At 42.1% G+C, this 26,473-nt stretch overlaps 1 protein-coding gene across 4 annotated transcripts in view; it reads right to left on the reverse strand.

Moving 5' to 3' along the window:
• GNPTAB (N-acetylglucosamine-1-phosphate transferase subunits alpha and beta) overlaps positions 1-24,334 on the reverse strand; it is a 40,786-nt gene extending 16,452 nt beyond the window's left edge. The window contains exons 1-9 of one of the 4 annotated variants that reach the window (XM_048500754.1): positions 24,085-24,334; positions 21,312-21,397; positions 14,969-15,088; positions 12,075-12,116; positions 10,069-10,274; positions 8,567-8,631; positions 6,426-6,560; positions 2,905-3,066; positions 1,302-1,481 (exon numbers count right to left, since the gene is read on the reverse strand). In XM_048500754.1, the coding sequence (XP_048356711.1) occupies positions 1,302-1,481; positions 2,905-3,066; positions 6,426-6,560; positions 8,567-8,631; positions 10,069-10,274; positions 12,075-12,116; positions 14,969-15,088; positions 21,312-21,397; positions 24,085-24,201 (1,113 nt within the window). In that variant the 5' untranslated portion in view covers positions 24,202-24,334. Of the gene's footprint in view, positions 1-1,301; positions 1,482-2,904; positions 3,067-6,425; positions 6,561-8,566; positions 8,632-10,068; positions 10,275-12,074; positions 12,117-14,968; positions 15,089-20,251; positions 20,314-21,311; positions 21,398-23,866; positions 23,955-24,084 lie in introns of those variants that run through there. The other 3 variants (XM_048500755.1, XM_048500756.1, XM_048500757.1) reach the window with 3 other exon arrangements.
• Between the last annotated feature and the right edge of the window lie 2,139 nt (positions 24,335-26,473).

Raw genomic sequence — 26,473 nt, forward strand, 5'->3', positions numbered from 1 at the left:
CAATGCAATTTAGGAGGACAGATCTCAAAGAGAGGGGCAGACCTTCCTAGCTGTTGCGCCCCTGGTCTGTTCAACAATGAGGCCTTGTGTTCAAATGAGTTCTTTTATTGAAAACAGCACCAAGAATAAGCATTCAGATCCAAAGGTTAAGTGCCAAAACAGCTGCAATTATACCCTTTCCATTCCATTTCCCCCAACTCTATGTCAGCCTGTTGGTACCAGTTCCCAAGAGGGGGAAAGGAACCCCTCTGCTCTCATGGGAAGCCGAAGACACGGCCTTCACCAAAGGCAAACAACCTGCACTCCCCAGTGCTTTGAAACACAGCAGCTAGCAGGTGTCTAACAAGATGATTAGGCCACTCCTGAAAGTGAAGCCAAGAAGCCAACAAGAGAAGACAGTTCCAGACAGAGGATCTGACATCCTGGCCGGGAGACATGACAGGATCAGGTCACAACAAGCCCAGATCATGACATTAACAGAATGCATGAAACATTTTTCAAAATCCTTCCTAATATACCTCAGTTTTGGTTCTCTTCAGAAGATTGAGAGGCAGAGCATGAATCTACCCTGCACTTAATCACGTGACCATCATGTCCCGCGCCGTGCAGACTTGGCCTGAAAGTATATTAATTTGGTGTGATAGAAATCAATACCACAACCTTTACTTTTCATTACATCTCTATCCCATGGGTCCTTTCCCTCAGAAATGCTATATGACCCAGCAGTGTTGCTTTGTTTGCAACATATTTAATTGGAATGAAACAGCACTGGCTCCATTTTCATGTCCTGAACATGTGCTTTTTCTGAATCTTAGTATTTTCAAGTATTCAAACACAAAACAAAGCAATGAATGTTCCCCAAGAATAAGTGCAAGAGAAAACTAGATTGTACTAGGAGCTTGATTGTACTTCTTGAAGCTTGTAGGAAAGGCAACTTAAACTGTTTTCCTACAAAAAATATCACCAGCATAGTTTTACAGGAAGCTATAAATTATTTTTGCAGTGAATACTTAGATTTCATTTCAAAGGCCTTGAAAAAGAGAGCATGGTCTGACATTCAAAATGTGTTTAATCAATACTTTAATCGGTTTGTTTTTTAAAATCTGACATCTAATGAATTTAAGTTAGGCAAAGCCTGCGACATGAATCTTAGCTATGCTAGAAGGTAGCAGCATAAACATCTTTTTACAAATAGAGAAAAATAAATCAGTTGCAACTCTTGTGTATAAAATGTTTCTCCCAGATAAAAATATTTGTTTCTGTTGCCCAGTTACGAAGTGAACGTTTCAAAAAGTTTTTACCTGATGTGTTACTATAGTTATCCGAGGATTATCCAAATTAAGCCAGGAAGGAATCTGTCCATTAGTTACTATAAAGATGTGCCGCACCCAGGGCGCATGCCTCTCTATGGAACGCAGTGAATATCGCAGTTCTTCATTGTCTTCAAAACGACTGGCAGAAATATCTTCATCCTGCTTAGACTACGAAAAAGAGCAACATGCACCACAGTTATGAATGACAAAATAACACAAACTTGTTAAATCACATATTATTCATTTTAAAACATTTCTATTCTATGCTGCCTTTCCACCTAACTCAGGGTCCTCAAAGTTTCAAGAGTAAAGTGTTTTCAGACATTAAAATGGTGTTTAAAATACAAATATACATAAATAAAACATATGAACACAAAGGCATATGAACACACAAACAAGGATGAAGGCTCATGAGAGTTAGTGAAGGAAAGTCAAACAAGACAAACAAGTCTTCACACGCTAGCAGAAGGTAATAGAGTGAATTAGATGAACCTCACTTATATCTGCCTGGGAGAACCTTATCAATCCTTTTTTGACCCCCTCTAAATAACGTGCTCACACTGTTGGGATAAGGAGCCAACTGTAGCCCTGTCTACTCTGAAAAACAAACAAACCAGACACCTGCCACTACGCATTAAGGGAATTACTATAGGGATCATTCCCACCCCTGTCCCTTTAGGATATTCCACTTAACTGGTATTGTTGCATGGAAACATTTCCAGAGACAGAAATTACTTCAGAAAGCCCCTCCGAGGAACAACATATTTTCCAGTTCCCAAGCCCGCACCATTCCCACATCACTTTTTCCTGGGAATTCTTTCCTATGAACTACCAAGCAATATCTCCTTGATGGAAAAGCTGTGTTGAGTGAAAGGACCCTAAAATAGAATTCCAAGGAATAATAGTAATAATAATAAGAAGAGTATGGATTTATATCCCCCCTTTCTCTCCTGTAGGAGACTCAAAGGGGCTTACAATCTCCTTGCCCTTCCCCCCTCACAACAAACACCCTGTGAGGTGGGTGGGGCTGAGAGAGCTCTGAAGAACTGTGACTAGCCCAAGGTCACCCAGCTGGCATGTGTGGGAGTGCACAGGCTAATCTGGAGGTGAATGGCCTCCACAACTCAAGCTGCAGAGTTTGGGAATCAAGCACCAGGACCCCTCAGATCAAAATTCTTACCTGCTCTTAGCCACTGCTCTTAGCCACTCCGCCACTGCTGCTCCTGTGTGAAATAATGCACTGTGTGAAATAATAACTGTGTGAAATAATGCATGTGCTTGTCTATTAGCTGCCTCAAGTAAAATACAAGACCAAGCTGCTCCTTAATTTTTCTGACACCAAGTGACAAATCTCATTTGCAAGCATTCATTCTTCAACTGGTAGTGGTAATGAAATGAGCACTTCCGCATATATATTTTGCATCGGTGACCTCCATTTGATAGTGTCTTTACATTATGCCATATTGATGAGAGTTTTCAAACTATCAATCCTGGACATTTTGATATAAAATTTATTCTTCATCATTGGTTATTCAGTCATTAATTTTACCTGAATTGTTTCTCCATACATACATTAAAGACTGTTGCCTACCTGGCTGACAGCACTGAGATCCCATAGTAAATATGCAGGATTGAGTGTCAATTCTTTCCCTTCTATGGTCATGTTCTTCTTTGCTTGTTTGTTCAGCTCTTGGAAATCTTTAGCATTGTTGAGTTGCAAGAGAGCAACGCTGGCTTCCGAATAAAGCTGCAACTATACAAAGAGATTTTAAAAATTCACGGATGTGCAAATGAACCTTTCTATCCTTGCTTGATTCATCAGTTTTGCAACATGCCACAGAAATGAGAAACGGGAAAGGCTGATCAGTAGAAATCAGTACTACAGTATTGCCATGAAACAAAGGACAAAAGTTCTTATTTAAAGCTATACCAGATAGACTGCAGGGAGAAGACTGCAAGCTGGGAAGTGCTGGTGGTTTGGTTATTACCCCATTCATACTACTACCACCACTACATTGTTCCTCCAGTAGTAACGAATGGCACGTTTGATGCCCTTCTTCCCATATGAACCCCACTGCCTGCTGAAAACTCTACACACACACACACACACACACACACACACACACACACACACACTAATGCACAATACAAACCCACACATCCAACATCTTACATTTGACTATTCTTTGCAATTTGTTTCCATATATTGGTATCTCATAACCCTTCACAACGGCACATCACAAACCCAAATGGATTTGTGAAGCACCAACATTCTGTGCCAAGCTTAAGTCCTTATATATTAATCCTTGTGAATTGTTACCAGCTACCCTTTAAACACACAAATGTCTGTAGTTCTAACTGATTCGCATCTGCTTGTATCCATGTTTCTGCTTTTGTTATTATTTTTCTGCCATTCTAGCTAGCTGTATTTTGTTTCTGTCCTCCTGTCTGTTTTACACAGTATGTTCTTTTAGAAGCCTTTACAGTTGAAAAGCAGTCCAGCTACCTTTTAAATCAAATGCTTGAGGAACCACATTTTTAACCTCACAACAATTCTGTTGAAGCAGATTAGAGTAAGGTATCAAAACTGGTTACTCAGTGACTTTCATAGTGAAACAGGAATTTGAAACCAGGTCTCCCCAAGTCCAGCACAACACTCTAATAATGATACCCTAACGTACTCTCTTTAAAAGATGACAGGTTCCTACTTATCCCAAAACGTCCCTAAGCCTCTGGTAGAAATTGATCAGTTTTTTTCCAAAGTTGCCTCTATCTAGTCAGTTTCAACTCTCATCCTGTAAATGTTGCCATTAAAAAATCACTGGAAATTATTTGTAAGGTAATCCAAGGACTGATAATATGGAGCTCTTAAACAAAAAAGCTTAATGATTCTGTTAGTTTTTGTTTCTTTCATTAATTTACCAATGGGGACCCTTGGTATATTACAATGTTCTTCAACCCGCCATTTTATTTTCACAAAAATTCTGTGAGGTAAGTTAAGCTGAGAACATGTGACTAGCCAAAGTTCATCCTGCAAGGAGGGGATTTGAACATGGCTCTCCCATATTCCAGTCCAACATTCCAATTCCAACTGCCACTACATCACACTGGCTCTCCTTGAGTAAAGAGTTACAATACCTTCTGTTTAAGATACAGCATTATATTCTGAAAGGAAGTTTGCAAAAGGTTGCCACACATCTGCCACCAATGCACAGTTTTAGGATGGTTTAAAAGATCAACCAGACATCTAGAAATCTGAGACACAAAAAGACTCCAGAACAAATCCATTTGCGGCTCTTCTCTGAGTCCTCCGCCAAGATTGCCAATCCGCTGCTAAGGTCATTTGTTACTGGGGAACTGTTTGATCTGCTGGCTATTTCTGTCGCCTGTCACCAGTTATTCTATATATCTGCTTTCATGATGTAGAAGATGAAAAGAGGTTCACCCTTAGCACAAATTCTTAACAGCACACTAAAGGCACTGAATAAATGTTAAACAGCACACACAGCCGCTGCTTGCCATTTGATTCCTTCTGTAACTAGCTCTACACTAGTGTAGGTGGGGAGAGGCAATTGTAAGCGGCTTTGAGATTCTTTAGAGGTAGACAAAAGGCAGGGTATAAAAATCAATTATTTTTCTTCTTCAGATCTTCTGCTAGTAAAAGTGAGAGCAAGGATCTCTTTCTATCTCCAAGAAGGTTGTGCCGGTGATTGTGGGATCCACACAGACAAAGGCCATGTGAGAGATGGGGAGAATGGAGTGAGGAGGGGAACTGAGCAAGACAATTGGAAAAAATGGGCAGGATCCAACACTTGATAAATGCAAAAAAGTAGCTGCAGTCCAGGAATGTGCATAATACAGGCCCCCAGCCAACCATAACAGAGATTCTGAAAGCCGAGCCACACCACAGCCAGTTTTATTCTGCAACTTGGGCACTGAAAGCAGTGGTATCTAACATGAGGACACACCCATTAAACTCTCTAACACAGGTGTTCGCCTCCAATTACAGTGGGTACAACATTACAGCATGTTATATGCATGATTCAAAAAGAAAAAGTAATCTCCAACATTTTCTAGAAACGACATCTCTTCTGCAAGCGTCAACTCTGTGGTTTTTCTCAAGGTAAAAACAGCTGTGGAAAAAGGATATGGTCTCATTTGTACTGCTCAGCTCCAGTCTCATCACATATGCACTCTGTAAGCATTTTATAACCAACAAGAAGCACTGCTGAACCTTACCAATGATCTGACAAATCTAAAAAAGCTAAAATCAGAAGCCCATTTTTTTAAAAAAAATATTACAGTGACAGACCACTTGCAGTCTAGTCTGATATAGTCTAGTTCTGAATCACCATCATTGCTGGAAAACAAAATGTAAAAACATGCCATCTAGTTTGCTTCATCACACCAACATACCTTGCTTCATTCACAGCCTAACCTATGTTGGCAACGTGTACATTTGTGTTGAGTCCAAACATCATATTTCTGGCCCAAGAAGAGAACAAACTCAACTCAAACAAGATCACCTTTGCAAAACCTTGGAGCCAAGCATTATCACAGATCTGATAAGAGCACAGCAACACCTAGTGGCCATATATTATTTCCATGCGAAGTTATCTCTGGACCATCATGGATTATAGTGTAAAACATAAGGATTAAGCATTGGGGAGAAGGCTAGAAACTAGATAGACACAGCAAAAAGTTGACTGAGACATCTTAGCAAGGAAAAAAAGAGAGAATCCAAGGAACTGCAGCACAATGCACCGCTTTTTAAATTAGGGGACTATTCGAAATATGAAACTGCTCTTCTAGGTATTAATTTTAAAAACACACTGTAGTGGCTCTTGTAGTGGTTTTGGGACCCCAGTCAAATCGGGACTTACAATCCCTTGACCTGCTGCAAACAATCACATTGGAGAACCCTTGCTTAATATGGTTTTGATGAGAAAGGAGGAAAAACAATAGTGGGTTGGATCCCACAGATCCTTTCTGGTAATGGTGGGGCATTCTTCCAGCATCAAGCATTCCAGAAATCATGATTTTCTGTTAGATTCTGCCGCTCTGTGCTTCTGCAGATCCTTTGTTTCTGTTTCATTCTCTGGAAAATCTTACCAGCTTTATTTTGGAAGAAAGGCTTTCGGGTAATTTAGCTCTTAACTGATTTGTCTCTTTGAAGGTGGGTGGAAATCCTTTGAGGAAAACCAAGTCTTGCATTAACACCAAACCAGGAACTTCTTTGTCTGCAGTCTGCAAAATAATAATAATAATAATAATAATAATAATAATAATAATAATAATAATAATAATAATAATAATAATAATAATAAAAAAACTTATACTTTTTTATTTTAAAATAAAGACTACTATTTATGTATCAGCCATTCCCTAGAAGGAAATTTATAATATTCCTAGTGCTAAATACAAGCTCTTATACCACAACACAGCTGTAGCAGGTCCCTTCACCCTCCTTAGTATTTATAGCAGGGTCAGGCAGCATCCTAATTATACTGGGCAGGTTTTCCCACCTTTTCTATGACTGAGATGTTATGATGGTAGTGTAAGAGGTGTTTCAAGCGTATCTGCTCAGCCTTAAGAAGAAAGGTGAAGGGAGCCTTATTTTATCTATGGCAAATCCCCCTTTTCAAGGCACCAGGGAACTGAGGCAAGTTTGTGAAACAGAAGCAAAATTTATTGTACAAACTAGATGGGATCAGGAGATATTTCAAATAAATGGAAATCAGGCAAGAGAGAGCTATATACATATATCAGTATTTGACACAGGCACAATTCTTAATCAGGTTTTACAAGTTTCTTCAGTTGCTTAGATGTTATGAGAAGTTTTTCACCTTAAGATGGTTCAGTTAGACATTACTGGCTAATGGATTCATGACTTTGGGTTCTAACAGGTTGGCACCTTTTCACACAGTATACATACAGCCTTGACACTGTTAGCTACCCACTTTACATAAATCTCCCTCCTGAGGTAACTTTAGCAAAACATTAATATGCCAGACTGGGAATCTACCTGTGTGTATAATTCCCATTCTAACTGGTTTTGGAATTATTCTATATCCAGAAGATATATTCACTTCCCTTTTACTTATGGTTACCTGAGGGAGATCTCACTACTATTTCACCTTCAGCTTTGACCACTAAATAAAACTCCCAGTTCTCTTATCTGTGTATTTTCTCCTTCCAACACACACTGAACACAGTATATTTGAATTCAGTTCCCTGACTGAAATTCTCCTGGAGTAGTAATTTAACACACAGAGTTAAGGGACTTGATATTAACTCACAGGAATCCACATCCAAAAGCCTACAAAACTTTCCCTCTCAGAGATGCCTCTTCCCTCTCTGAATCAGCTGGCTGCCCCACCAATCAGAATGCAAGTCAGCTTACCCAATCAGGTATCTTCTTCATTTCTAGGTACTTCCCCCACCCCCTCTGTTGTGATACTACCTTGTTCCACAGTCTGACTTTCACTTTTTAAACTTGTATTTTACTGTGCAGTCTATCACAACAGCATTGACATACAGTAGTACCTCGAAAATCAGTGCCTTCGACAATCGTCAATTTCAGAAATTGACAATTGCCAGGCGTCGATTTCTGCCCTCGAAAATCACCAGCCGCCTCGATTTTCGGCGGCCGCCGAGGTACGCAAACGGTGTTGTGCATGCGCAAATGGCATTCGCGCATGCGCAAACGGCATACCTCGAAATACGTCCTTTACGTAAATCGCCGATAATCTCCGGACGGATTATTGGCAATTTTCGAGGTACTACTGTAAATGCTTGACTGATGTTTTTATAATTTTTATTGTATTGGTTTTTATTATGTGACCCATGTGGAATGGGTATCTCAGGAGAAGCAGCATATAAAATGTCTAAATAAAGTACCACGTTTCCCCAAAAATAAGACAGTGTCTTATATTAATTTTTGCTCCCAAAGATGCACTATGTCTTATTTTCAGGGGATGTCTTATATTCTGTATTCTGTTCGTCAGGCATGCTTCCAAACAAAAACTTTGCTACGTCTTACTTTTGGGGGATGACTTATATTTAGCACTTCAGCAAAACCTCTACTATGTCTAATTTTCAGGGGATGTCTTATTTTTGGGGAAACAGGGTATCAAAGGAGCTCAGAAAATATTTCTGCAGATACAGGGATTTTAAAAATTGGGAGTTTTAAAAAGCTAATCTCCTCTGCATTTCATCCGGCAAACACACTGACAAGTATAAAAGGAACATACCAAATAGCCCCTCCAGGCGACTTGTTTGCTGCTTTCCTTTAACATTCCAGAATGAGCGTCCTCAGCTGGAAGAGGCAGAAATTCAAATCACAGGTTGGCGCTTTAACACACTTTGCACTGTGGTTTTTCTTCTGTGTTTAAAATTTTGAATAGTTTGAATATACTTGAAATATATGAAATATTAGGATTTTTCCCGTAACAAAAAATTCCAAAGTGCAGCATCAGCAGCATAGGTAATCTTACCAGCCCCAACCGTAAGACCAGGTTAGCACGAGTTTTAACACACAATCATTTGAATGGTAAACGAGATAGTTCCAATAGGACAGGGGTGGTCAACCTATGGTGCTCCAGATGTTCAGGGACTACAGTTCCCATCAGCCCCTGCCAGCATGACCAATTGGCAGGGGGTGATGGAAATTGGCAGGGGGTGATGGGAACTGTAGTCCCTGAACATCTGGAGCACCATAGGTTGACCACCCCATCCTATTGGAACTATCTCGTTTACCACTTAAATAACTGTGTGTTAAAACCTATTGGAACTATCTTGTTTACCATTTAAATGATTGTGTATTAAAACTCGTGATGGAAATTGGCAGGGACTCATGGAAATTGTAGGCCATTCCTGCATAGGAGATAACCTGAAGAGAGCAGACTGTGAATGCTTTTGCTGCCTATCACAAGCATAAACAGAGATATTGCATTTTATATTTAGTATTAATAACTTGTGGAAAAATAATTCATTTAATTTATTTGCTCAATCGGAATCTCTGACTTTGGGTTCTCTCACTGTATCTTCACAACCACCTAATGAGGTGTACTCAATTGAAAGAGGCAAAGAATAAATAGCCAGCTTCACAATCAAGTGGAGAAATGAACAAGAGAGTAGTGTTACCCACCTAAATACTATAGCGGATGCCGCCACCACCACACTGCCTCGCAATTCAATTTGTTTTTTATATACAGCGCTCATGGCCACATAAAGGAAACTCAAACAATCTCTTCTGTCTATAAATACAGTCAGCACTATAATTCCACCACTGAGTTATATGAACACCTTTTAATATCTTGAACATGGATTCATGGCTCTGCAGTTTAGAATCCTTGATAAAAGAGGATTCAATAAATACAAGTAGTAACTCTGAGTGTAGAGAAAGAAATCTATACCTTGGCAACAGCATATGCCAGCACCTACATCTCTGGTCAACCATTTTGATTAGAAATATGGGAGAAGAAACAATGTATGCACCTAACAGCCCCCATCTAAGCAAAATTAGGTATGCGTAATTAAGAACAGGAGGATATCTCCCAGGACATTTAAGGAAGGCTTATTTTTATAATACATTAATCTATGCCTGTTGAGTTTCTCTAAATGATATCATTTAATACTTGCAACAATTAAGCAGAAAAGAAGTGCCACCAAGAACTTTAAAATAGTATTATGTTACTATATGAAAAGCTTTGTGGTTTCATCTCACTGGAAGAAGCCTAAATCAGATTCTTACCTTCTTTAGGACTGTCAAAAACAACTACTGTAACATTGGTGGAAGGGTTTTTTGGCTTTGCAATGGAGAAGATATTGTTGGCAGATCTTAAGAGGGGATAGAAAGATGGCAGGTCCTTAAGAGTGACATTGCTTGCCAAAGCAGGATCCAAGACAAGCATTGGCACTTTGATGCAATGTGTCAGTAAACACTCCAGTTGCTTCTCACTAGAACAAGATATCAAAGCCAAGTTTACTCCGAGGTTCAAAATGGAAAGTGATTATATATGTACTTAAAAGCTTTCCTCCCCACCCACCTCGATGTTAGGGTATCAACTGCAGCTAACCAGATACACAACAAAAACAATAAACACTGCATCAAATAAAAACAATCCAACTTGCAGACACAAAAGGCATGAACAAAAGAAAGGCATTAAACAAGTAGTATCAACAAAATAATGCCCTTCTGAAAGCCTTCTGGAACAGAGCCATTTTTAAATCACAGGACTGAAATGACAGAGGTCACCAAAGGAAATTCCAAAGCCTGGAAACTATTACTGTTCAAGGCTTCTCCCAAGCAGATACCCACTTCACCTTGAATTGTGGGAGAATGCAAAAGAAAACCACATGTGAAGAGCAGTGTAAATGGTAGGTATTGAAGTAGGCAGTTCCTTAAATATCCTGACCCTAAGCTGGTTGGTGCTTTAAGAGTCAGAACCAGCAGTAAGAATCGGGCTGCAAACCAAAACAGAATCCAGTGTAGGTGGTACTGAATTTATATATTCCATGCAATAAGACTCAACTGAAATGCTTGTCCTTGCATGTCTGTGTCTAGGGCAGATGTGCTTATCAACTACAGAATCTATAACTGAATGATCTAGAACACAGTTCCAGTATTTCATGAAATGCTCTGCTCAGTTGCTTCAGACTAATGGTCCAGTCAAGGGGCCCCAAAACAACATCTAGGAGTGGTGGAGGGCCACACTGAAGCATTTGCCTGCTCTAGTGGCATAAGGGGCATCCATGCCAGCAGGGGGAGCAAAGATGCCAGCGTTCAGGCGCCCCATAGCTCTGCAGCAGCCAAACCCAGAAAGGGTACCACCACGTTCTTACACTGGCATCTGAGCAGACATCAGCATGGGGGGTCAGGGGCAGAGTGAGGTGGTACTGCACGTGGGGCACGCGTGCGCCTTGCGCCCCTGCCACACCCGGAACACCCTTGCCATGCCCCTGCAGGGGCATGTGCCCAGTGCATCGTGCATCCCCGCCCCCTTGGCGCTACGCCACTGGGGGGGGGACACAAGTCAGGGTGTTCCCGGGGAGGAGCTGACTTTACCCAGTTTCCTCCCAGCCTATCAAGCTGGGAATGCTGCAACATGGGTCTTGGATTTATGTCACCCTAAAGGGCATCACTATTTTCAGCTCTATGGAGGATTTTCAAGGTGGCTCTTTTTTTTCTCTCCTTTTTGCTGCCTCTCTGCGCAGCTTGGGAGTCTTCTGGAGGTGGCACAGCAGCAGCACCATTCCCAGCCACCAAAGCCCTGTGGCTGTGAGTCACCCGGATGTTCCTTTTCTTTGGGATTTGCTGACCCATTAGCTGTTGATGTACTGCCTGATTAGTAGATAGTTCAAGATGCCTGCCATTTGACTGATGCCAACTGTACCTAGATAAGCCTTGTGGTCCATTCCATCGTTTAACATTTAGAGGTTGAAAGAAACAATGGAAACTGTGACAACATTTTCTATTCATTTCTATACAAGGGGTATGATTTGCATTGCTTTAGACATTTACGTATCTTAGAAAATAATTTAGAGTGCTCAGAAACGCTTTTTAGTACATCACCAGACTTATCTGTGCATAAAAGCAAAATTGTACCAGTGGTTTCTTTTATGTTGGCTATTTTTAGATACAGTCATTTTTGAACAAGTCAAATGGCTGTATCTAAAAATAGCCAACAAATTACACATAATTAAGATGCATTGGCATAAGAAAGGTTAATATATTCTTTTTTAAAAAATGTATCTTACCTTTTCTTAGTTGGTTCAGTTGTGTTCTTTCCAAGAATTTCTCTGAAGAAAAGGCATGCATATAAAGAAAAGGCAAACTATTAAACGTCACCAAAATGATGAAGACTAAAATCTCTGCTCTGAAAAAACATTACACTGATTTGATAACATCGGCCTTAAAAAAAATCAACCTCCCATTTATTGTGATTTAGTCACAAGTTCAAACTGTAAAACTGCATAAAAGATAAAGTAACTGGAGTACAAGTGAAGCTTTGTTTCCTGCATATATCCTATCTTACTACACATACTTTCAAAGCTCCTTGAAATTATATTTTGTATTCATTAATCAACATTAACCAGTCCCTTCACTGTTCAAAGCACACAGCCATTCTAACCAAGAATATAAGGTCAACTGAAATAAGAATAGAATAGAATAGAATAGAATAGAATAGAATAGAATCTTTATTGGCCAAGTGTGATTGGACACACAAGGAATTTGTCTCCGGTGCATATGCTCTCAGTGTACATAAAAGAAAATACATTTGTCAAGAATCATAAGGTACAGCACTTAATGATTGTCATATAGGTCTAGTAAGCAAGTAAAACATGGGAGGGAGAAAAACAGCAATCCTTCAGCACAAGTTCTCAAACAGGTCACAGAAAGGGGCACCTTCTTAAATGTGCTCATCGGTTTTTGTTGTCCCTTCATCTACTGGCTTCAATGAACTGTCATGTTTTTATTGTTGCCCCACAGTTATGAAATAGCCTTCCTATCACCTTCTGTAATAATTGTGAAGGGTCTATAACAACTGATCTCCCTGGGTATCTTTTTATTGATTTAGATATTTATATCGCACTTTGCTCCCAATGGGAGCTTGTTTCCCACAGCAGCTTACAACATTATTTGTCACTCTTCCAATTTATACACACACAGCTACTACCCTGCGAGGTAGGCGAGGATGAAATAAGAGTGACTGGTGCAAGGTTATCTTGCAAATTTCCATGGCAGTGTGAAGATTTGAATCAGGGTCTTTCAGATCCTAGTCTGAAACTTTAACCAGTATAGCAAGCTGGCTTTGTTTTTTTTTTTAAAAAGGAAGTGGAGGGCCAGGCAATAATAATATTGATTTGACCTATGGTTTGAGTTCTAGTAGCATTTGAATGAAGTGTGCTTTGGCTTGAACGGTTTACATTCATAATCTGCTGTTAACTTTTCTGAATCTTGGAAGAATGTGACAGATATGCCCCAAAATAGACATTCTCCCCAAGTCAAAGAAAAGAAAATCTCTTTACCACTAATTCCCTCTGAACAATACCACAATTTATATGCTTTACACACACACACACACACTGATCAGGTTCTAAATGGCATAAATGCTTTGCAGCTGCCAAATATGAGGTCATGCTATCTGGACTCTTTCACATCCACAGTATGTAAAAGACTAGATAAAATACATAGCCAGGAGTATTAGGGGCATCCTCAGGAAAGATAGGCACCTCTTTCTCTTGGGAACCCTCTCTTCCTTCCTGAGAAGCCTAGGGAGCCCATGTGATGTTCTTCTCTTGAGGCCATGTCCCCTTCTTGATCATGCGAGTAATGCTGGCTGAACAAAGACCATGTCTTAAAGCTGTGGTGATCGGGAACATTGCAAGGGAACTAATTTTCCAGTAATATTGACAGCCTGCCAGAGACCAAGTATCTATCCACTACAATCTCTTTCACCTGCCCCTGGAGCTGCCACCACTTTAACTGAAAGTGAAGCTTTTCTACAGGCTGGCAGAGAAGCTCCTAAATTCTAATCCGAAGCCATTCTATATGACTGAAACTGTTACTGAAAAGGCTCACAGAAGAGCTGAGGCTGTTCTGTTTCCCTTGGAGATGGAACAAGAGATACTGTGGAGAGCAGCACAGTTGACACATGGCAGACAGGCCCACAAGTACATGTGTCCAAGGCTGTAACAGGCTTTAAGAACTACCACACTGAGCTGAGCCCAAGAACAGTTAGACCACCAACACAGAGGCCTTAAAATTGGCTGAATATGTTCAAAGCAGCTTTCTCCGGTCAAAAGGCAACCTGATGGCAATTTTTTAAACCAACTGAAATTTGATGGCCTTCAAGGGCAGACCCAGGTAGAAGGCATTATAACAGTCAAGCCTCCAGAGAACAGCAACATGGAATAATGTGGCCAGAAAGCAGTGGTTGCCTACCTTTTGTTTAATGAGAAGTACCTCTGAGTAACCAAAAATATCCCCACCCCCGCCCATGAGCACATTATCAAGCTTTGTTCTGTTCCAGAAACTCAATGTGGACTAGGAACAGCACCAGATACAAAGCTACCAGCTAAGCAGCACAGAGAAAAATTCAATTAAAAGAACAACAATGACTAGAACAGATCTTTTTCTGGGTCTTCCAAGGGACATATGAGATGCTGGCAAGCTACCAGTAGCTCTCAAAGAAAGACAATCTCCATGCCAATGCCATCTGCTGTTGGTTAAAGCAGCCCAAACCTGTTTTTCCACCAGAAAAGCAAATGAAGCACTTCTAATTTTTGTTGCCCTGGCATAACTTTCAGGAAGGGACTCATGCCAGAGTTGTACAAGATCTGGTTGCAGAACTGGCTTGCACGCACATGTCTCTTTTTCAGTTAGGCCAGCAGTGTGATGACTCAATCACCCTTCCTGTTCTTCCCACCAATGGACAAAGTGAAAAGGGCTTCTAAAATGAAATTGTCCCCTTATAACTCTATTAAATTAATGACACAGAAGCTCTGAAGATTCAGGCTCACATATGCCTCTGCAGATCTCCATGGCTTCATATGGCACCTTCTCTTTGAAAATGAGGGATTCTGGTTTGCTGTTCCCACTAGGAAAACGTGCTTTACTGTGTTTCCTGAAAGGGAAAAAGGGTGCTTACCTCATTATTCTCTGTTCTTCCTCCATTTGCTTTCTCACCTGTTGCAGTTCCTTGATCAATTCAACATCTGTGCCATTCACCCAGGTGTACACAACATCGATAGGCATGGGCAAACAAAGCCTATATAAATCAGAGAGAGAGAGAGAGACTGAAAAAGAAACTCTTGCCCAGCCTATTCAGCAATAAAATTAAGTGTACATAATATCTTGGACTCAATGTTTCTGCAAACGTTCAGTTGAAACTCATGTATTAGGAATGAAAAAACTGTTACATTTGGCATGTTTATTTAGTTAACCCCCTTCTCATCTTTGTCCATTGTTTCTGTAGTACCACAGAGTTGGAGTTCTCGTTGCTAGTACCACAGATTTGCGCTTCTCTTTGGTTCTTATGTTTTTCCACTTAGAAAACTCCTTAAAGGTGGTTTGTGGGTTTTTTTGGAAGCACTTCTCAAAACATTCTGAAGTTGATCTACCCTTCAAACCTACTGGGTCAAAGTCCCAAGAGTTTGGATTTATACCCCGCCTTTCTCTCCTGTAAGGAGTCTCAAGGCGGCTTAAAAACTCCTTTCCCTTTCTCTCCTCACAACAGACACCTTGTGAGGTCGGTGGGCCTGAGAGTGTTCTTACAGAACAGTGACTAGTTCAAGGTCACACAGCAGGAACGTAGGAGTGGGGAAACAAATCTGATTTACCAGATAGGAGTTCACTGCTCCTGTGGAGAAGTGGGGAATCAAACCCGGTTCTCCAGATTACAGTCTACCTGCTCTTAACCACAACACAACACTGGCTCTCCAGATCTTCATGAGTTTAGCTCCAGCTTTATCCCCCTCCTCACTTCCCCCAAAATAAAAGTAATTTTTACTATTACTGTCACCACTAGAAAATTTGAGATAGGTCTGCTTAGTCTACTGGAAACTAGGCTTTCTGTCTCTCCTTCTTGGCCACCTACTCTAAATTCCCCTGGATCTAGAGGAAGCATGGGGAAACTCACTTATTGGAATTATTCACTCCCTCTTTGTACCTTAATGAGATTAAGCCAATTAGACTATTATATGGGTACAAACAGGCCACCTTAACAACACAAGAAGAACAAAAGTTACCGTAACCTTCCTTGCATAAGTTACAAAAAGGGAAACACATGTAGCTTAACAGAAAAAGCTCAACTGAACAAAAGGAAATAAAATAAGAATAATTACTATTCACTTTCCTTTGGGCTTAACCTTTCCTCTCTATGATGGTTAGTTAAGAAGGCACAAAAGTGTTATTATCACCAGCTTTCTTTTTCAGGTTGTTTGGGCCTCTTTCTTTCCTTGGCATTCCTGTGGTGGTTTTTAGTTCAAGGCCTCCTAAAACTTCTCCATTCTGAAATCAAGTCTCTTTCTTTCTCTTAAAGGTTTCTCCTTTTTTCAAAAGAGCCAGGAGTCCTCTACACGCAACCCTTCTGTTTGTTTAATCAATGTACACCGGGGGGGGGGGGGGGCGGCATGAGTGCACTGGCCTACCCTGTAAATATGCTGTCTACACGTGGATTAAATCTATGTACGTTCGCTCCATCCATGTAAACAGAAATGTTCTGAAAGTGACGTTCCCATTGACAGGGACAGCACATGAGTAAGGAGGTTGGCTAGAGGACAGAGGTGGGAGGAGGGACCCGGATGCTTGTGTCTGCTGCTCTCCCTCGCTGTGTTCACTGAATGTACAGAGGCATGGGTAGAGGGCCAGGAGTAAATTACTAGACATTCAGAAAATTTCTGTAAGATCACTACTCAAAAGCCCTGAGGTCACAAGAACCCTTTTTGTTCTCACACCTACTACTCGTAGCACATGAAAGGCTAACTTCTACACCCAGACAGACTGACTAGACAGAAAAACAAGATCTACAAACTTCTGCCTGCCTGTAAAAAGGTTGTAGGTTAGCCCCTGAATGTTAAGAGTGTAAATCAACTTCCTAAAAGTTGAAATGTCTGCACAGGTAATTGTGGGAGAAGATGTCATTTCACTGCAAACATTTTGCACAAACATTTTTACGCAATCGTATACATGTAGACCTCATCTACATGTTCAGAGAGTTGCCCAGCCCTCCCATCTGTGCACTGAATGACCTCGAGGATAGGGAGAGATGTCATCAACACAGCATAAAAACTATCAGTACGACAAAATAGGACCATTAAAAAGCCAATGAGGCATACCCTCTAAATAAATTTTGGATAAAATAATGTATTTTTGCTTGGCACATAATAAAGTAGGTGCCAGGCGAGCCTGAAAAGGAGATGTTCCAAAGTCGAGGTGCCACCACAGAAAATGCTCTGTCTCTAGTCACCACCCACCTCACCCCTGAAGGCAAGGACACCAATGCAACCCTTAACTTTTCTGTGTTTCATTATAGCACTACACTAAGTAGGACCACACTGAGCAAAACTCTGTGTATGAAATCTGAGTTTTTTGATCCTTCAAAAATATACTTATTTAGTTATTTTCTTATAGCCCAGAATAGGTATGGCCTCTAATAACCAATAACAGCTTTTGTTCAGAAGTCAGAATAAGATATTCTACAGCTGGTTAAACCAGGGGTTTACTTTGTCCAAAAGACAATGGCTTTTTCAGTCGCTGGCTTAGACAGGCGAGGAGCTCAAGTTAAATTTGGCTTTCCTAGAGATTTAATTTTAGTTAAGGAAATTTAATGTTTATCGTATATGCCCAATCCTTGAAATGCTGGCATGTCATCTTACACTGCTTAGATCCCAAATAATTGTATAGCGTTTATTTTAATCACCTGTCTTATGCAAAGAGACTGGCAGACACTTGAGTGACGCCAATGCGAATTCCCTTCAGTCTGTCAACAACTTTAAATATTGTTAGCAATCACGAGGCAGAGCTGGCAAAGAGAAAACAATAGATGCTCTTGAATAGGTCCATTCATCTTCTCGAGTAGGATTACAGACGACGTGAAAACACCACGCCTGATACCTGTATGTTAAATAGGTAGGCCCTGGGAGGAGTGAAGTGCTTACGTAAGTGGCATTTGCCCCTTTATAATAGGTCAGACGTGATGTCCAGCACAGAAGACGGAAAACACACTGCCTCCAAAATTAGGAGAAGGCGCAACAGGCTAGAACTAGTCTGACTATGAGATAAGAGGAGACACATGTTCCCTCCACTGGTTTATATGTGCCAAGCAAGCCCAGTGAGAAGAACTCCACAGCTGCTCTTACCTAAAGAGTTCCATTCCTTGGCCAAATACTCTCCTAAGCACACTGCATGTATCCCAGAGGTCAACATGACCAAGGGAGGAGATTCTGCATTTTATAATCGATGAACCTGAAGTGTCTTCCGGGACAATCCTATGCAGAGTAACTCCAGTTTAAGCCCACTGATTTCAATGAGCAGATACCTGAGTAACTTAATACTGCTAGTGGTTATGCAAACAGAAAGAAAAAGTGCACCGCTGTGGTCTACTAAAACCTTGTTCTATCGTTACATCAACCACATCCCCATTCTACAGAGGCCTGCACAGAATTCTCTCATTCACTGATGAACAGATCCATAGAAAGTCCAGAAGACCTAGAAAATATTGTTAACGCTGGCCCTATTTTCATTAGTTAAGGGTATTCCCATGAGTCTCATGGAATCAGCAGAAAATACCACTAATGTTTCATGGCAGGATGGCAGCCAGCTCAATACCTTGCTCTTGAGGAACCCTGATTTTTCAAACCACTTCCCTGTGTTCTTGTTTTAAAAGGAGCTTAAGAAAATCACGCTATTACATGGTAAAAGAACAAGAGAATGACCATGTCAGAAATACCCTGCCAGCATCAACCAAACAAATTCCGGTGGAGACCAAGCTATTAGAGACACGGTATGTTATTCCGCCCAAACAGCTCCACCCATCTCATAATTATTACTACAAATTATTAACGTTTATTGATTCTTGGGGGAAAACACAGTAATACGTGTCTGGAAATCTGAGCTTCAAGTAAGAAGACAATTACAGATGAGTAGTCAACATTACTCAACTTTGCATCTGTCATGACAGGTTCCCCCACCCCAAACACAATGTACTGAGCTATGCTACTCCTTCAGTACCTATTATTTCTATCAAAAACAAATGCATCTAACCTTGAAAAATATATGTAGAATATGAACAGCCACCAAGAGGCAACTCCTTGTGTGTTTGTGTGTGTGTCACATACACTGAACTACACCCTTTCATTAATGCCGGTATTGTAATATTTGAGAGCCAGCATCACATAGTAGCTAACAAAGGTGAACTCTCATCTGGAAAACTGGGTTCGATTCCCTGCTCTTCCACATGAATCCTGCTGGGTGAGTCCTTGGGCCACTCACAGTTCTCTCAGAACTCTCTCAGCCCTCGCAGAGCCAGGCAATGGCAAACCACAACTGAAGGTTTCCTGGCTTAGAAACCCTAAGGGGGCTGCACTTTACACACACACTCTTACAGCAACACAGCTGCTCATACCACTAATAGTTGCGTAGGTGAGGGGAAACTGTGGTAGATGCAGCTTTTCAAATCCTTGTGACATGGCAACACATCTAGCTGCATGACCAACTCTTTTACTAGTCTACTGAAGTGAGGCCTTTGCAAACACAGTCTCAAGAGCAGATGACCAGCCTCATGACTAAATCTTTCCCTCCCACAAGGTCTCCATAAATTCCACAAAAGTCAGAGGAAGTCTCACATTTTAAACAGATTTTTTGGAACAAGCAGAAGCTTTTGTTGTTCCATGACACAGCACAACACAGGAGATATTTTCTGCCCGTAACAAAGGAATCAGGAAAACAGGCACAGTGGCCATTCATAACAGCTGGGTACAGACCTAAGCCAACATCTGTGAACGTCCAACTGAAGGTTCTGAATACTGAATGCTAGAAGGCTGGAAACATCATCTAGATGGAAACATCATCTATATACGTACGCAGTTTAATATAAAATATTAATGGAGTATCCAACTGGTTCATGGTCACACAGAAATGGCTCATCAAAATTTGCCAGGCAGCTCTGTAGAAAAACACTCCAATACTTTCCTATCTGCAGAAACCTCTCCCCTGTCAGAAATTTACTTTGGATAGATAGGGGAGAGGAACAGAAACCCAGCAGGGGAAAAACATTTGAGGTTTTTTGCAGCATCCCAACCTGCTTCAGAGCGATTAGCTTGAGGGATCAATTCAAGGGACTAAACATCACATACAAAGCCCTACATGACCTTGGACCCTGATATCTCCTGGAACACCTTTCCTATAGCTCTATCACAGCATCTTCATTCACCTGATCAGGGCCTCTTGTGGGTGCCACCCGACAAATGGGCAAGATCAACAACCACCCATACATGTGCATTCTCTGTTGCTGTCCTCACTTTGCGAAACAGTTTGCCTGAGGTCAGGATGGCTTTTATGCTCCTGTCATTCCTTGAACGAAGTAAAAAAGAATTGTTCAGGAGGGCAGTTCCATAAAGTCAATAAGGCTAGAATGTAACTGGTTTAAAAAGGCGGATGCAAAGGGAAAGGGACTGTGGACTATACAACTCTGTGTGCATGTGTACGCACCTGCTATCAAGTCATAGCTGACATTCGGTGACCATATAAGGCCGTGGTGGCGAACCTTTGGCACTCCAGATGTTATGGACTACAATTCCCATCAGCCCCTGCCAGCATGCCAATTGGCAGAGGCTGATGGGAATTATAGTCCATAACATCTGGAGTGCCAAAGGTTCGCCACCACTGATATAAGGTTTTCACAGCAAGAGATGTTAGGAGATGGTTTGTTATTGCCTCCGTGTGGAAGAGTTGGGAATCAAACCCAGTTCTCCAGAGTCTGCACCTCTTAACCACTACACCATGCTGACTCTCTACAACTGTGTAGAGGACATATTAACTGTTCACTGTGTGAATTAGTCATCTTTCATGGCATTGTTTTCTACTCATGCAATACCATTTTTCTGTGGTATCTAACAATACCATTTTTCTGCAATGTGTCTGCTTGTTGACACATATCCAAGGATTTCACAGGGTAAGCTGATGTATTCAGTAGGATGAGGCATCTAATAAGAAATGCACTAGGATTTATAGTATACAGTATTATTCTATCCTTGTTTCAAATTTCTGCCAATCATAGCCTTGTGCACTGCTTATCAGATCTCTCACCCTTTTGATCCCACTAACTTACACTGTGTAGCCCTGAGTCTTTGTGAAAAAGGCAGATGATAAATGTAATAAATATGTATAATAAGGTATACAATACTGCTGAACATGTGGTTGTAAAAATGTTCATACACCCTTCCCCAAACACAATCATAAGAAATACAGTGATTCCAAGAACAAAGTCTCACCTGTTCTGAAATGATTTCCCACCAACGTTGTCTCTGTAAGAATCAAACAAAACATGATACTGGTCCCGACTCCACTCAAGAACGACCTTTGAAAAAACATTTGAGATTGCATATCAAAAAAGATGAAGCAGTAAAATGGTATTTAAAAGCTGTCACTGCCCACAGATGGCAAAGGCTTTTAAAAGTTCAGTTGGCTGAACCACCATAACTCATATACAGAAACTGAAACTAGTCCTTAATGCAGCTGACAGATTGCTAGAAGGGGCAAGTTGCTTGAAGCAAATTATTCCCATCTTGTTTAATCTGTATTGAATGCAAGCTAGCTTGCAGGCCCAAAGCACAGTGCAGGTTGTAACCTGTAAAGGCCTAAACACCCTGGGACCACAACATCTAAAGGAACACCTAAGATCTTCACTGGAGATTCTTCTTGTGCTTCACTATCTAAAGTATAGGTCTGGTCACAAGGAAAATATCTCTCATAGAAACAGTGTGGTAGATTTTAAAGCCTGCCCCAACCCCCTCCACAACTATTAACTTTTCACTGGGGTGTTGTGTGGTGGTTTCCAGGCTGTATGGCCATGTTCTAGCAACATTCTCTCCTAATGTTTCGCCTGCATCTGTGGCTGGCATCTTCAGAGGATCTGATAGTAGGAAAGCAAGTGGAGTAGATGCCAGCCACAGATGCAGGCGAAACGTCAGGAGAGAATGCTGCTAGAACACGGCCATACAGCCCAGAAACCACACCACACCCCAGTGATTCCGGCCATGAAAGCCTTCGACAATACATTAACTTTTCACGTTTTTGTCAGTGTCCTGCCAAAGTCCCAAGACAGAACTTCTTTCCAAGACTCCTTGAAGTTATGCCACTGTGTAATTGATTGGGATTAGTTCCAAATATTTTGAAGCTGGTTTTACCTGTTTACTGGCAAAATGGACAATATTTTAAATTGATTTTAACTTGCTGTTTTTAATGGCATAAAAATCAAGGATTTGATGGCTGTTCTTAAAATTGAAAGTAAGCTGCCACCACATGGGCATACAAATCAGATTCCTTCAAACCTATCCAAGCAACCTGAAGTGCAGGCCTCAGGGATAGAAGGAAACGTGGGTCTTTTGGTTGACAGTAATTGTGAATGTGGCTTCTGGTGAGCCATGGAGAGAGTAACACCTACTTAGAGCATTTTGAAAGACTTTTCTCATTTAAATTACACAAAATTATCTAGCAAAATAGGGCTTTCTCCATAGTGTTGGCTGAACTATGGAAATCTTTGCAAAGCAATGATCATCTCTCCCTCTTGCTGCTAACTTTCCATCATAAAACTGAAATGTTTTTTCCATTGAACTGTTGGCTTGTGACATTCTGTGATGGTGTCTGAGTGCATTTAATATCTAAAGTGTTCCCCTCTTCCTACTGACTGGTTCAGTTCGTCATCTGTCTTTTACTGCACTGTATGCCCAAAATATAACATTTTATACAGGCAGTCATCAAAGGGATCCCTGAACCGCCAAAAGTCTTCTTGCAGCATGTATTCATTTGGGCAAATGTTTATTCTCTCCTGATAGGACATAAACCGCTCTCCAGGAACATATGAGTCTGTAGCTGAACTGGGGAACAAAGTTTTTGCTCTCAGCACCAAAAAGAACTGTGAGAGAAAGTGGAGGCCTAAAAGTAGGCTGGCCTGGGAACAACATTTTTTTTTTTTACTTGAAGATTTGAGGATGGAAGAGGAGAAAAGTCAGGATTAGTACTGGGCTATGTCAAAAGACCCTAATGAAACATGTGTGGATAATTGGAAATGGAAATTGCAGGAGAATTCAGAAGCATGGGGAAGTAGCTAAGGTTGTCCCCTTCTGCCTTTTGCCTGTGTGGAACTACAGAGGGGATTTCTATCTAGACTGGGAAAACTAAACTCTAACAAATATGAAAACAGGGGGCTAGAAACATGCAAAGGTAGAGAACGTTCATTTATTTTATACCCTGCTTTTCTCCTCACTAGGGACTTAAAGCAGATTACATCAGTCCTTTCCCCTCCATTTTGGCCTTACTAACATAACACCACCACTTTGTGAGGTATGCTAAACTTAGACAAAGTGTTGGGCATACAGTGCAGTAAAAGACAGATGACGAACTGAACCAGTCAGTAGGAAGAGGGGAACACCCAGAGAGCTCCCATGGCAGAGTGGGGATTTGAACCTGGATCTCCCAAATCTTAGTCTGACACTATGCACAGGCAAAAGAAGTACAAAGCTTTTATAACTGCAAAGAAGGCCCATGCAGAGCTGAGGACAGAATAGGGTGGGTTCTCTGGTAAGAGAAGACAGGTAGGACTGGCTGAGATACAAGGAAGGAAAAAAGCAGGTTCAGGGTTGACAGTCTTTTGAGGACCCTGGAAAGGAAAACAATAGAACACATGCACGGAAAGTTGGCAGCTGTAAGAAGTGAAACACGTGCAAAGACTAAAGCGGTCTGGGAATACTCTTGCACGCTTCTAATAACAGGACAGAAATCCAACAGGTATAGCTCCTCAATGCACAGACAGAGAAAATTGTTTTACCTCCCACGGAGATCTTCCGGAATAAAGTCTATGTAGGGTGCAAAAATAGGAAACAGAAGACTAAACAAAACAGCACATACAAACAAATGGCAGCGAAGGCTGAGCGGAGCAAACGTGGAAGGCCGGCTCCTGGAAAGGGGGCCTGGAAACGCGCGAGAGCAATTCCGGGGCGCGTATGGGAAGACCCCCCCCCCTTGTCCCCGGCGGACGCCGCTCACCTCTCCGAATTGCAAGGCAGAGACGATCAGCAGGACGATGCCCCCCAGGCAGAGGCAAGGCCCATACCTGTGAGACAGGCAGGTATAGGTCTGTCTCTGCAGGAGCTTCAGCAGCATGACCCGTCGGCCACCATCACCCTGCGGCCCGACGGTGCCACTTGCCACGCGAGCGGCCACCCCCGGCCGATCACTGCCGCCGCCAGCCGCCGCCGACTGCCGGCCTCATCGCACAGGCGGCCGCCGCAGCCACTCCCGGAAGCGGGTCTCCAGGGCGCCACCTTCAGGCCTCTGCAGTGAACGGCGCCGGCTCGGAAGGGCTTGTTTTCCTTCCCCGCCCCAAGGCTGACGGGCCGTCACGCGTGAGTCCGGTCTCATGATCGGCTGCGAAGAGGCCTCCTGAGCTATCTGGTCTGATTGGAAGCAGATGAGGTTCAGTTGCAAACCGCAAGCTTTGCTAGGCTTTTGCAGCGGAATGAACGCTTCGGATTTTGCATCAGAGTCGTGGGAAAGGCTGCAGGCAGCAATCGCCTGGGATTTGTGCCCCCCCCCCCCCCTTGTGCAGCCTACCGCAGGACGATCGAATGGAGATCGAGTGATGCATTTGCATCACTCAAGGGGTCGGGGGTGGGCTTGCGCGATTGTCTGAAATTAATGGGAAACCTTTATGGGCATTATCGCACAGACCGTTGCTGGTTTCATCATGGGAAATTCCTGAAGATTTGGGGAGGTCAGTGAGGATGTCCTCCCAAGCTGCCCTTTCCAGGGCCTAGGCTGGGGAAACTGAACTGATATATTAGCTTGGAGTAATAATTCGGGAGAATTGCAGGCCACACCTACAGGATGGCAATCACAAATATATGTCATTGTGTGTATACATGTTGAGACTCTGCAGCCGGCTTTTGGAAATAGCTGCTCTGCTGCCTATAAAGACAGATGTTCCACCTGGCTTGTGGTTGAGGACAGCAACGATTTCCACCGTGCTGTCTTCCTTTCCCCCTCCCTCCCACCTTTCCTCTTTTCCCCTTCTCTCTTCCATTTTCCTCTTTTATATTATCCTTAGGCGTAATTTGTTCTCTTTTTTTCCTATTAGAATTTAATTTGGCTGGTTCTTCCTTTTGATTGGCCTTTGGTTGTCTCTGTGCCAGCAAGTTTCATAATTAAGATGTTCATATTATTTACGGTATATGTTTTCATTGTTAAGAAATTTGTTGGGAGCCATCCTGAGCATGATGCGTTGAGAAAGGATGAGGTAGAAATTGAATAAATAAATATGTATGGTAGGGGTGCCAAACTCCAGGTGGGACATGTGGATTCCCTGGAATTACATCTAATCTGTAGACTAAGATCGATTCCCCACCAGAAAAATGAATGTAGATACTAACTGGTTTGGAAAAAACCGGAACCTTTTGAGCACGGTTTCAGCGTCCCCACTGCAGCTTCTGCCCCACAAATGATCCTTGTTCCCAGAAACGCAGCAGCAACGAAGGATTCCCCACTGAGACGGATTGAACACGCGATCCGCTCAGGGGCTATCCTGATTGGCTGTTGTGTTGGGGCGGGATTTTTTTTTACCTTGTGGATCCACGTCTGCGCGAGCATGCGCAGAATGACTCTACGTGGAGATGAAGAAACGGGCGATTAAAGCAAAGCCCTGTTTCCGCGCACCTCCATGTAGTCGGATCCACGGGGATACGACGTGTAGCACTGCTTTGTATTGCCTTCTACTCAGTCAATCAGTCAAAACCGGCCCCATGTTGCTTTGTATCCACGTGGATCTCCGGTCCGTGAAATTTTTTAAAAGGCTGTGTGCGCATCGCACACAGCCCACTACGGTCTCATCCACGTCACTACTAGCAGTGGGAAAAACGAATCCAGACTCACCCCCACAACTTCCCCACTACTCCAGATTGCCCATGTGTTTTTTGACAAGGTCTGCTTTCTTCCAGGTTCTAAAATAACACGTGCTGGGGAGGGCGGGGGGAGCACCAGAAACGGGATGAAAGCGTGTTCGGCGCTGGTGCAGTGGGGAGTTCTGCTGGAAACCTGGATATTTTGTGTGATGAGCACGTATCTAATCCTCAGTGGGGAATCGACCTAAGAGATCAGTTTGCTTAGAGAAAATGGCAGCTTTGGAGTGTGGACTTTATAGCATTGTACCACATTGCAGTCCCTGACTTCCCAAGGCCCCATCCCCAAATCCCTGGGATTTTCCAAACCTGGATCTGGCAACGTGGAGAGCCGTCATTCAGCTCCATCAGCTGCATTGGCTCCAAATGGAATACCAAATCAGATTTTATATGTTGGTATTAACCTTTAAACCCTTAAATGGTCTGAGACCTGTGACTCTGCCGAACCACCTCTCTTGATATACCCCCAGAGACCGTTATAC

The sequence above is a fragment of the Sphaerodactylus townsendi genome, linkage group LG06 (genome assembly GCF_021028975.2).
Source record: "Sphaerodactylus townsendi isolate TG3544 linkage group LG06, MPM_Stown_v2.3, whole genome shotgun sequence".
In the NCBI taxonomy this organism is placed as follows: Eukaryota; Metazoa; Chordata; class Lepidosauria; order Squamata; family Sphaerodactylidae; genus Sphaerodactylus; species Sphaerodactylus townsendi.